Genomic DNA, 13,274 nt, shown 5'->3' on the forward strand with positions numbered 1-13,274 from the left:
TCTGGGGGGGCACATTCTCCCCCCCCCCCCCCCAATAGCTAGCAATTCAAAACAGTCCAGTGGAGCCTGAGTGGTGGGTGTTGCCTTCTGACACACTTTCGGTGATGTTAGGGGGTGTGGCATATGCAAAAAAGTTATGCTAATGAGTTGTGCTAATGAGCTCCTGCACCTCTTTTTCTACGAAATGACCCCTGCTCTTCTCACAAATGTACAGTCTAAACTAGACAGGTGCCAGTGAGGAGTACTTCTAATACCAGTCAGACCCAGATTCTAATCCCACTCATCTGTGAAGCTCACTGGGTGACCTTGAGCCATTCACTCTCAACTGAACCTGCCTCACAGGGCTATTGTGAGAGTAACACGGAGGAGGGGAGAACCATATATGTTGTCCTGAGTTCTTCGGAGGAAGGGCAACATAAAAACATGTGTAATAGCCCTAACAGCTCAGATTAGCCTGATCTAATCAGAACTCAGAAGTTAAGCAGAGTCAGTAGGGAGACCACCAATGAAGACAGGGGCTGCTCTGCAGGGGACGGAAACGGCAAACCGCTTCTGCTCAACTCTTGACTTGAAAACTCCATGTGGTGGAACTTCATGGGGTCACCATGAGTTGGTTGCAACTCAACAGCACGCTTAACCTTTAGGTTGATACATGAAGTTCTCACTGGGTTAGGTTTTCACAAAAACCCATCTCATGTTATTGGATTTAAAGTAGAAAGTAATATGTTTAGAAAACAATCTACTCCATACATGAAGCACCGCCTCCTCCTATATTAAAGAGCCTGTGATTTAAGATTGTTATTGGGGTCCTGCTCTGTGTGCCATTAGTGAGGGAGGCTAGAACAGTAGGTACTGAGAGCAGGGCATTGTCCGTGGTAGACTCCAGTTTAAGGAACTTCTTCCTCAGGAAGCCCATACAACCTCTTGCTTGGTCTCCTGGCAGCTGCTGAAATCTGTTCTTTTCCAGAAGGTTTTTAATGGTTTTATTCCTTGACTGTTTTTAGTTTACATTTGCCATTATTGGTTTGGTTTTTGACTCTTATTGTTTTATCGTTCTGCTTTCTGCTAGCTTTGGGGGTCGTTCCCCTTGCAGGTTTGGCACTGTTTATTGGTGTGGGGCGGGGTGTTTTTGTGATTTAATTTTGATTGCTGCTATGGTTTATTTTAAGGTTGTTTTTCAAATTACTTTGGTTGATGCTATGTTTTTATGGTTTTGATTGTACTTTTGTTCTGATGATTTCACTGATTTATATCGTCAGCTGCGTTGCGGGCAGATTTTGTTCAGCAGAAAGGGAGACTATAAGTGTTCTTCACTAAGGGCCAAACTACACAAAGGGATTTTATATTTTTAGCTCTTTAATGGTGTGCTTGTATCCTGAGGTCTGTTTTATGGGTGTTTATTAGGGTGCTGAATGGTTGTTCTGTGCTGTTGTTATGTTTCTGGCTAGTTTTTAATGGCTAGCTTTTTATATTGATAATTTATTGTTTACCTAATCATGGTATTGTTTTTATTTCTGAGCCACCTCAAGCTGATCTCTGGAGAGAGAACCTATAAAATTCTATAAAGTTATTATTTATCTATGATTGCTTATTCTACAATTCTGCATGTCATTATATTAAGTGATGTCTGAAACCCTACTTTTAATTCTGATTCCAGCTTATTGCCAGAAAACAACCTACATGTGGGTAATTCTGAAGACAAAAGCAAAACGGCTCAAAGTTTTAGGAACTTTTGGAACTGTAGTGATTTATACCAAGTTTTTGTCATAATAATATTAATTTTTTTCCCCATCAAATTGTATTAAATTTTTCAAACATATAATCAATACAGTCAAACATCAGTGCTGTATACATTTCAATAGGAGGTATAAACTTAAATGCCTTATAAGTGGACCTTACAGAAATATTATAATAACAGAGCATTTCCCCAACCATAATATAAAACTAACTATAACTTTATATAATAATATTAAAGTTAATAAACCTACTTAGTTTGAACTGTATCCCAAGTTTGCTTCCACCCTTCCCATTCAACAAATCTGATTGCTTTTCAGTGAGCTTCAGAGTAGTTTTTGCTTTGACTATATTCATAACTTCACGTTTCTTTTAACAGTTTTGAACATATTAGCCATTGTGCTTTAGTAGGAGATGAGCGAGTACAAGAGTGTGGGATTAATGGTTTTTTTGGGGGGAGTCCAGCAAGAGGAAGGATGGCATAATTTGGGCAATAGAACAGTATAGCCATCCTGTGTTGCCATCCCATCTTCACATGCCTTGCAACAAATATTAGTTGAATTTCAGATGGGAGGGCTCCACTGTGGAGAGGATTTCCCCTGGGTGCCCTGGGTCTGCTGTTTGTTGATTTCCCTGGCTCATTCTGCCTGATGTAGCCTCCAGAGAAACTGTCAATATATGAAATCCCAGAGCCACGTGACCTTTTTAAAATAAATCTCAAAGCAATCATTAGGTAAGATGCCTAGATTGATTCTCTGGTGCACCGGTTTGGTTTCTTTGCCTTTTGCAGCAGAGAAAGCTGGGAGAGGCAACAGTAATGCAGATGAACCCGAGACTGGTTCATTCATACATGCATATTTGTTGCTTGATTTACCTAAGTGTCATACCACAAACAGCAGTACTCTCTCAGTGCATGTGTTCACATAATCACTTACTGCTGTGCAAACCAGCCCTTAGAGGAATCAAAATTTAGTTCCCTTTTATGTAGAGATTGCAGCCAGTGAGCCATTTGCAGTAGCAGTTATTTGCTTGGTGCTTAAGAAGTAAATACCTATTTGGTTTTGAGGACTGGCAATGTCTCTGTGATGCTAAATCTTTTAAAAGAACTGTAATAATGGGTTGGACCCAGCCAACCTTTTTCTTCACTCTCCCCAATTTCCCTCATTGCTCCAGGCCCTGTCTCACATGGCTTTTATCCGTGCAGGTCCCACAATCCTCAGCGTCTCCTTTTTGGTGGTCAAAGGGGACCCATCATTCCTTTCTCACCAGTGGAAAAGTCAGTTGGATCCACTCCATATTTTAGTGCTTTGTCTATTCACTTGCTATCTGAGTTTTTGTCCTTACTTTGCCAGAATGCTATTGCTATAATTCCAGTTGACTGCACAATTGCTCTTCTTTCAGAAGAGAAATAATAAACCATATGCCTTTTGCATGGCTGAATTAAGCCTTCAATCCATTTGGGTTCTTAAAAATTATTTTTTATGCACTGGCAGCCTTGAAGGTATGCTCTAGCATTGTATTATATTCTGCTATTCGTGTTTTGTAACATAGAATGTTAATTATTTCTCTTCTTTGTTTGCTTGACCTGGCTTTATTGTGGTTGTAGTGATTCTTTGTTTTATGTGTGTGTGTGTGTCTCTTTCAAAGTTTGGTTGCATGGTGGTAAGTAGACTAGAGTGGTTAAGAGAAGTGAGCGTGATATGATTGGTGGTTGACAGAGAGGGGGAGGGGTTTTGGAAATGAAAATGAGTGGATGAGTATGTGTATCAGTCTAGAGTTTCAGTTAGGTTTGACAGTTGATGTTCAATTAGATAGTTTGTTCTGAGGTCTGTGAGAGAAGCAGTCTTGTGTGTGATATAAGAGTTAAGTTCTGTGTATGAAGAAAAGTGACAAGCAGTTCTGTGTTGTGGCAGATAAAAAAGGAACAGCTGCGGTTGTTCACCAAAAAGGGAGAGAGAAAGCAGAAAAGTTGAATGTATAGGAGCAGAGGTCCATCAGTGGCTATTAGCCACAAGGTATAGCTAGGGGCTCTGGGGCAAGTGATGCTCTGTCTTCTTGGTGCTTGGGGGGGTCAACAGTGGGAGGGCTTCTAATGTCCTGGCCCCACTGCTGGACCTCCTGATGGCACTGGTATTTCTGGCCACTGTGTGACACAGAGTGTTGGACTGGATGGGCCTTTGGCCTGATCCAACATTGGCGTCTCTTATGTTCTTATGTTCTTATGTTCACAGTGGTTATTTATAAACATGTTGAGCATACACCTGCCCAACCAAGTGTTTCCAAATTCTGTTGAATTTTCTCCATTAACACCAGGGGAACTGGGCCCCCTACATCAGGAGCTATTTAGGACCAGAGTAGACATTGACAATGCCAGATCCAGATCTGTTGCATTCGCATAGCAGGTGAAGTATGGGGAAATTATTTAAGAACAAAAGTATCAAATGGACGAGGAACAGAAAGCCTTCCTCCTGCCACAGAGTCCACAGACTCTGTGGCAGAAAAGGGTGCAGGACCTGCCAGAGTGGTATACGATTTCAGAGACACAAAGCCGAAGTAAAGGCAGAAGGACTTGTAAAATGGCCTTTTGAAGCAAAGAACAAAAAGATGATCAGAGATTTCTCTCATAACAACTAATAAAATCACATATAAACACTGAATTGTTATAAGCAAGAACTCTACAAGTATATTGTGATATTAACACTTAGATAGTACTGACATTTTTACTAACAGTGAAAAGATCTCCTCCTCTTGGGGTTTTAGTTTAGTGTGGTTTGCTTTTCTTTATCCTTAGTTGTAGTCCCTTCCCTAATATTTCTTTGTAGCTTTTGTAGTATTGGCAAAATAAAAAGTATGCCTCCAGGGATTTAAAAAAAAAGAAAGAAAGAAAGCCTTCCTCCTGCCTACAGCTTGCCACTCTGCAGCTCCTCTACCAAAGCACTTTCCTGTCAGCTGGGGCTCTGATATTGAATCCAGGTGAGGGGGAAAAGGCACCTGGAGAGGGTCAAGCCATGGTAGGAAGCGGAAGATTCAGCTTTGCTCACTGTGTTCCCCTTTTGCCCCTTAAACTGGACTTCCAGCCCTGTGATTCTAGTACTTCTTGGCTTCAGCCGTTGTACAGTCAGGCCCTTAGATGAAACCAAAATAGACTTTCACTGTGACCCTTGCTGTGGCCATGCACCCCATTCTGTGCTGCATATATTTTACGCATTAGAACAGTTTCTTTTCTTTTCTTTTCTTTTAAGGCTGTTCTGGTAAATAAATTAATAACTGGTTCTAATTCCAGTTTTCTGTTGAGATTTAAAAGGCCTCAGATGCACCTGATATAAGCGTAGGCTCAATCAGGGATTCATAAACTGCACCATATCACACCTCCTTGGATCAAGAAATTAATTATACAAGCCTGAAAGATTTCATCTAAGATAAAATAAAGACAGTATTTTTAACAGAACATGAGAACAGGAAGATGTAAAGGAAGACAGAGAGTGAAAACCACAGAATGCTGTAAGATTCCTGATGGAGGCTACTTTGGCGGGAAATGGCAGTAGAGTTAAAATGGCCTCTGTTCTGCTAGGAACAGGAAATAATTCACTGATTTCTTGTGATATTTGCACAGGTTCAGACTCCAAAATATATGTAACGATAAAGGTGTGCATTATCTGTCTTTATCTTTAGAGATCTGTTTCAAATCACCCCAGATGATGTGATATTCATGGCCTCTTACATGACATTTGATCCATCTGTAGTTGAGCTATTTGTTACTCTGGCGAGTGGAGCTTCTCTGCTTATTGTACCCCAGATTATTAAAATGATGCCCCAGGAGCTGTCTGAGGCTCTCTTTGAGCGCCACCGAGTATCTGTATTACAGGTAAGATACGGGAGTGATAACTGAGTGTCCTGTTTACTTACTCTTTGCTGTGAAAGCTGCTTTGGCACAGCACTGGACTGTAATGACAATCAAACTGTACAGTGAATTCCCTCCCTATGCTATGGTACCCTTGATGACTGGTGCCTGAATCTGTGAACATTTCCCCATTGGATGTGAGGAAATATAAAACTTTTGTCTGTAAAACAAGAAATATGTGATAGCCAGTTCTCCCATGCAGTGTGTCGCTTGATTCTGCAGTCACAAGTAATGAATATGCAGGTGGAAACCAGCCATTGGGCCACATCCAGATGATTAAAGGTTGAAAGGTCAAAGACTGTGGTCTTGTGACAGATTAGGCATGCACACCTTTTCTTCATTTCACACATAATGGACACATAGATGATCCACAAGAATTAGGGTTGGCAAGTCGTTTCAGTCGCTGCAGCGGGGGACTCCCGGGCGGCAACTGGAGCGCACGCATGAAGTATGCGCGCGCTGCACGCACATCACCAGGAAGTGACGTGACGCCGCCAGGCACGGCTGGGGGCGGGGCCACAACCATCGGAGGGAAAACCATAGAGTTTTCCCTCCGATGGTCGTGGCCCTGCCCCCAGTGTGCCCGGCGGCGTCACGTCACTTTCTGGTGACGCGCACATCGGGGTGGGGTTCCCTCTGGGGCCTGATCCGCCGGCAGCAGGGAACGGGCCTCTGGGGCGGGGGTTTCCCCGCCCCCCCGGGGGGACTTGGCAAGCCTAACAAGAATGCCCATGTGTGGCCCTGACCTGGATAGCCCAGGTAAACGCAATCTCATCAGATCTCAGAAGCTAAACAGCGCCTACCCTGGCAAGTACTTGGAAGGGAGACCTCCAAGGAGTACCAGGACGCAAAGGCAGGCAATATCAAGCTACCTCTCTGAAAGTCCCCCAGTAGGGGTCACCAGATGTCACCATGACTTCCAGCCTTGCATGCTCATACAAACACACTGGCACATGCAAAAAATATGCATACAAAAAAGAATGCCCATGTGTGCAGAAGGCTTGCTTGCTAGTTCTTCACCCTTTAAAGAACCATGTTGATTGGACTGTGCAGTTTGGCCCTCTGAGCTTAAAGGTGGCTGCATAAACCACTAATGTCTCACATTACACTATGGGTACTTTTCCATCATGAGAAGAGGCTATTTAGGCCAAGTTTAAGTACTGAATCAAGTCTTTCTTTAATGTATTTTATTTCAAAAGTTGCGTGATAAATATTGTCTGAAAATAAATACAGAATTCATCCAAAAGGGCTTACTAGCGACAGCACTTTTTAAATTGTTCTAGTGTACAAGCTTGAGTCATGAATGCTTGAACTTTCTTCCTTTACTAACACAAATTAACCCTGTCACCAGGAAAAGGAGCAAGAAGAATTTGAATTAGTTCTGTTGCTGAAAATTACACCTCGAATTATATTTTTAACAACAATGACAGTGGAGTGATTTTACTGCATAAGAATAGGATTGTAGGAGATTATTTCAGTTGTAACAAATTCCTTTTTGTTCCTCCTTTGCTGGGCTGCTGTTCTTTGTTGGTATAAGCCGAGAACTGCAGAGGAGTAAACAGGGGTCACCAATGAAAATGGTTTGTATGAGGTCTGGCACAGCAGTCCACCACTGGTCTAGCCATTGTGAAGACCATTGGCCTTCATGGTTTTTCCTGAGGATACTTGCAGGTCAGACTGTTGTGTTTCAGGTGCAGCCCTTCTACAATGTGGGTCTGGACTCAACAGACAAAGAACTGAGCTCCTTTTTCTTTTCCATTCAGAGTTCCTGCCAAGGACCTTAGAGAGAAGCGTTGACCACTGATTGTCTTCCAGGAGGAATGCAGTACTGACTCACATCACTCACCCAGGGCTCTTTTTGTAGCAGGACCTCCTTTGCATATTAGGCGACACACCCCTAATGTAGCCAATCCTCCAAGAGTTTACAGAGCTCTTCTTACAGGAGCTACTGTAAGCTCTTGGTGGATTGGCTACGTTAGGGGTGTGTCGCCTAATATGCAAAGGAGTTCCTGCTACAAAAAGAATGGCTCACAACCATTCTGGGGGAACCATGAGACCCTCTCTGAGTATCCCAACCCATAATATGAAAACCTAGGCTACATATCTCTGGCCAGGGACTGGATTTGCTAAAAGATCCAATAGCAAGAGCTTGTGTGGTCGCCTAGCAGCCATACAGGTGATGCCACTGGTTTCCCCTTCCCTCCAATTCTAATGGTTTCTCAACCCAGTTAGTAATGCTGCTGTGACTATCATAATTTAGTGGTAGAAGCAGAATGAACCCCACATAGGCTGGCAGCCTACTATAGATTAGATTTTGCCAAGAGGATGCAAGTTAGAAGGCTCTGCTATTATGTATACATGTTACATGTACTGGACCATTCTTTTCTGCAATGTGTGTAGGCCACACCAACACTTCTGAGAAGATTTGGAGTTCAGCGCATCAAATCAACTGTGCTATCTGCCAGTACTTCGCTGCGAGTCCTAGCTCTTGGCGGAGAAGTGTTTCCTGACCTGAATGTGCTGAGAAGCTGGAAAGGAGAAGGAAATAAAACACAGGTGTTTAATATCTATGGCATTACAGAAGTCTCTTGCTGGGCTACATGCTACAAGGTCCCTGAAGCGTTATTTGATTCTGATCACCGGTAGGAAATGTCGCTCTTTTATCTACTGCTTGTGCCCTTTAACTTGATGAATGAATGATAAAATAGAACTTGAGGGAATCCAATGAAATTGATGGTCAGTAGGTTCAGGACAGGCAAAAGGAAATACTACTTGACTCAGAGAGTGATTAAAATGTGGACTTTGCTGCCAGAGGATGTAGTGATGGCCACAGGAATAAACAGCTTTAAAAGGGGATTAGATACATTCATGGAGGAGAAGTCTATCAATCACTACTAGCCATGGTGACAGAGGGGAACCTCCACATTCAGAGGCACTAAGCCTCTGAATCCCCAAGCCAGGAGGCAACATCAGGGGAAGGCCTCAGCCTCTATGCCCTGTTGTTAGCTATCCAGAAGAACTGGTTGGCCACTGTGTGAGACAGGATGCTGGACTCGATGGACCACTGGTCTGATCCAGCAGGGCTCTTCTTATGTTCTTAAGAGTCTTCAATCCTCTGCAGATGGAGCAACCATGGTGTACTGCTGTGGGTGTTTGGTATGAGGAATCATTTCAGAGCTAGGCCTCTTAGCATCTGACTTGTGATGAACACAGCCTTGAAAATAGCAGTCCTTTCATAAATAGGATTAGTGCTTCATTTCTGTAAGTTTCAGTTTCTAAGTAACAATCCAGTAGAGATGAAAGCATCTGTAGACAGGTTTGGATGCTTTATTTCTTCACTGACTGGTCGTTTGTTCCCTACCCTTTTGCCTCTCTTTTTCCTCCTGATTTTTAGATTTGATTCCCTTATACCATTGGGGACCCCATTATCTGGAACAAGAGTTGAAGTCAGAAATTCCAGTGGTTCTGCCATTCTGGAAGGTGAAGGTCAAGTGTTTATAGGTGATTTTTCCGTTTAATGGTTTTAATTCTAGAATTCTGTGGCACTAGCTTAGATGGCTATAAACGATTATTCGACAAATTCATGGAGGAGAGATCTGTTAATGTTTATTAATTGTGACAGTTAAATGGAACTTCCATCTTTAGAGGCAGTCACAGAATGTAGTGTGAAGAACAGAGCTGATAAACCAGCTATAAGGCAGTTTTTAGGATGAGTTTTATCAGAAGGGTTGCTTGCACAATGTCAAAAACCATTGCATTGCATGAAAATATTGAGTATATAGTAAAAAAGGTAAAGGTAAAGGTTCCCTTGCTTGAAAGCCAGTCGAGTCCGACCCTAGGGTTGCGGTGCTCATCTCCGTTTCAAAGCCGAAGAGCCAGCGCTGTCCGAAGACGTTTCCGTGGTCATGTGGCCGGCATGACTAAACACCAAGGCGCACGGAACGCTGTTACCTTCCCACTATTTATCTACTTGCAATTTCTTGCTTTCGAACTGCTTGGTTGGCAGGAGCTGGAACTAGAGACGGGAGCTCACTCCGTCATGCAGCACACTCGGGTCTCGAACTGCTGAACTACCGACCTTCCACAGCCTGCAGTTCAGCGTCTTAACCACTTGAGCCACCGCAGCTCCTGAGTATATAGTACCACTGTTGTAAACACATATAGACCCTGTTTCAACTGCATGGCTGGCTGTGTTGTTGTTATTGTGGTTTGCCATGCTCCATTATTGGTGTGTTGCTACTGATGTGCAGCCATTTCTCTTGTTCCTGCTGGTAGTCTTCTGGTCTGCGTTATGTGAGGTCGTGGTGGCACTGATCTGCCACTTGAACTCCTTTTGTGCAGGAGGTGAAGAACGTGTCTGTTTCCTTGATGGCGAAGTTCCATCGCCTGGGGCCACCATGAGAGCAACTGGAGATTTTGTAAGAGTTAAGGATGGAGAAATGTTTTACTTGGGGCGGAAGGACAATCAGATTAAGCTTCATGGCAAGAGGCTCAATATTGAATGGATTCAGCAGGTAATAGAATACATAATGTTATTTAGAGAGTTCTGAAGTAGCCAGAGAGTCAATTCTGGATCATGAAGTGTTTGAAGAACTGATGCCACTCAGTTTCATTCGTGAAGTTTCCTTTCATAGGATCACCAAGATCTTTGCTGGGGGAAAAGGCTGCTCAGTTGAATGTAACAGATTAGTATAGACCAAACCACGCCTCCTCATGTTCAGTCTGGTCTCTTCCAAGCAAGGGGCAGATGAATCATGAGAGACAGAAGGGTGATATACAGTAGGTTTAAAAAGAAGAAGAGAAGAGATTGGATTTATACCCCACCCTTCACTACCCAAAGGTGTCTCAGAGCTGCTTACAAACTCCTTTCCCTTCCCCTCCCCACAACAGACACCCTGTGAGGTAGGTGGGGCTGAGAGAGCTCTTGACAGAAACGGCTCTTTTTCAAGAACAGCTCTTATCAGAACTACGGCTTGCCCAAGGTCATCCAGCCAGGTGAAAGTGGAGGAGTGGGGAATCAAACCCGGTTCTCCCAGATTAGAGTCCGCGCACTTAACCACTACAAGATGGATAGATAAACTAGGGAGGGGTATCTAGGGGTAGTCAGTAGGAATCAGGGAGAAATGAATTGGAAAGAGAGTTTGAGCATTGGCCATATATGGGTCTCTTCTGTCACAGCTTGTGTTTTCAGGAGATATAATGATCTAGTTATCACTAAACAATTACATGAAAAGAGTTGAATCTTCATTTAGTTGACAGCCAGTAAGCTATTGTGTCAGTGTCGGACCGGAGAGACCCAGGTTCATATCTTTACTCTGCAATGGATGATCTTCGGCCAGTCTCTCTTTCAGCCTCACCTATCTTGCAGGGTTGTTACGATGGTAAAAGGGAGGAGGGAAGAATGACAGATACCCCCCTGAGGTTAGGGTTGCCAGATATTTTTTAAAAACCCAACAACACTGGACACACAAGGTGAGGCTCCACCTCCTCCCAATGCAGACAGCATGCTTCGTGCACTTGGGTTCAGCATCACCCCCTCAGCACAACCAGCGTGCTTTGCGCTCTTTGGGCTTGGTCAGGTTGCCAGCTGACCCCGGCAGTCCAGTGCTTTCACTGACTGTTTGGGAAAAACTGGGAAAATATTGGGAATTTATTGTTCCAGCCCCCCCCCCCCAGCAGTCAGTGAAAATACCAGACCGTCCTGGTCAGTACTGGACACCTGGTCCTTGGAGAGAAGGCAGGATTGAAAATAATGTGTAAGGTAGATACTTGCCCAGTGCAGACTCCCCATGAGTGCGGTCAAACGGCGTGCTGAGAATGGGTTAAACTGCTCCGGTTCTAATCGGATTATATTTGATCTGGATAATCGTGATCACCCTTACCTCCCTCATCCCACCTCACCATGCAGTCACGTTGCTTCCCGGCGTCTACACTACCGATGCGTGGGAGCATGTGTCGGCGGGGTTTTTAATTTTTTTTCTCAGTTTGCGCATGCGCATAGGCACTCATCCGTAGAATGGAGGGGCGAAACTACCACGGCGCATGCGCAGAACCACCAGGGCAAATCAACCCAACCCCTCCAACAAAAGACTTCCCTTTAAACGTTTGACCCGAAAATGGCCTCCGTGAGATCCCGAACTCATCTAAACTCTTAAACAAGTGACCGTTTAAATGTTGGTTTTCTAAACGCAGTAGCAGAGCTCCACCTATGCACACACCGCCAACACATTTAAAAAATGGTGGGTGAAAAGCGGAAGCCTCGGGCAGCTTTCGAAATGGGGGGGGGGTTTAAACCGGAAGGGGCTTGTCACCGGAGGGGGGAGCACACCGGGAAAATGCGGCTTTAAATGGGAGAGCTGAGAAAACACCACTTTTGGACCTGGTAACAAAATACTTCGGGTTAAAGCAGTTTTGAGCTGGAAACCAACGGCGGGGGACAGAAGGCGGATGTTGACTGTGTGATTGTGCAGATAAAATCCGTCGCTGAAGCGTGACAACACCAGATCAAACGGTGCGTCTGAACGCACCCCATGTGTGTTTCTTGGGGCTTCCTGAGATTCTCGTCAGAGTAAGTGAGAGTAATGGTTTTATTTTGCAGCTTGCGGAAGACAACTGTCAAGTGGAAGCCTGCGCTGTGATATGGTACCAAAAAGAGAAATTGATTCTGTTTGTTGTGCCCAAAGGCAGTTTCAGACGAGAAGATCTTTTCAGAAAACTCCAGGGATGTCTCCCCAGCCACTCAGTCCCAGTTGAGCTTTTGCTGATCGACGCTTTGCCTTTGACATCACATGGTAAAAAGAAATGCTTTTATTCGTTTATAAAATAGATTATCTGATTTTCTCTGTTAAAAAAAAGCTTATATTTAAGTATATTATTTCTAAAATTCTACGACACCAGCCCACTACAAACAAACAACCGGGCACATCAGGTTTTAAAAGCATGATAGAATAAAATGGCCTCAACACAATGGAGAAAGCGATGGAGTTGCCCCCTGGGGAGTCCCTTCAAGGAGCCTGGCCAACATGACCAGCAGTAGACACATCTCTTGTGCTTAACTGTTAGTAAAAGGTTCCCTTGCTCGAAAGCCAGTCGAGTCCGACTCTAGGGTTGTGGTGCTGATGTCCGTTTCAAAGCCGAAGAGCCAGCGCTGTCCAAATACTTCTCCGTGGTCATGTGGCCGGCATGACTAAACACCAAGGCACACGGAACGCTGTTATCTTCCCACCGAAGTGGTACCTATTTATCTACTTGCAATGTCTTGCTTTCGAACTGCTAGGTTGGCAGGAGCTGGAACTAGAGACGGGAGCTCACTCCGTCATGCGGCACACTCGGGTCTTGAACTGCTGAACTACCGACCTTCCACAGCCTGCAGTTCAGCGTCTTAACCACTTGAGCCACCGCAGCTCCTTGCTTAACTGTTACAAAGAGACTAAATGTGGGGGGGTGGGGTTAGTGAATCAGCACAAAAGAAAACTATGGGAGGTATGCCCAGGGGCATGCAAGTGTGTGGCGGGGAATTTTGTTTTTCCTTTTCTTCAGAACAATAAACTCCCATACCATGTCTCAAATTGTTTTACAATTCATTCTAAAGAGGTTTACTATGACAGTATTCAATCCTAAATAGTTACATTGTAATCAA

General features: G+C 44.0%; 1 protein-coding gene across 4 annotated transcripts in view; it reads left to right on the plus strand.

The window, feature by feature from the left end:
* AASDH (aminoadipate-semialdehyde dehydrogenase) overlaps window positions 1-13,274 on the plus strand; it is a 39,611-nt gene that overhangs the window by 11,996 nt on the left and 14,341 nt on the right. For all 4 annotated transcript variants that reach the window (XM_015426323.1, XM_015426327.1, XM_015426324.1 and 1 more), the window contains exons 5-9: window positions 5,407-5,599; window positions 8,036-8,277; window positions 9,030-9,136; window positions 9,977-10,149; window positions 12,234-12,426. In XM_015426323.1, coding sequence (XP_015281809.1) covers window positions 5,407-5,599; window positions 8,036-8,277; window positions 9,030-9,136; window positions 9,977-10,149; window positions 12,234-12,426 — 908 coding nt within the window. The remainder of the gene's footprint in view (window positions 1-5,406; window positions 5,600-8,035; window positions 8,278-9,029; window positions 9,137-9,976; window positions 10,150-12,233; window positions 12,427-13,274) is intronic.

This window comes from Gekko japonicus, unplaced genomic scaffold (assembly GCF_001447785.1).
Source record: "Gekko japonicus isolate JY-2015 unplaced genomic scaffold, Gekko_japonicus_V1.1 scaffold622, whole genome shotgun sequence".
In the NCBI taxonomy this organism is placed as follows: domain Eukaryota; kingdom Metazoa; phylum Chordata; class Lepidosauria; order Squamata; family Gekkonidae; genus Gekko; species Gekko japonicus.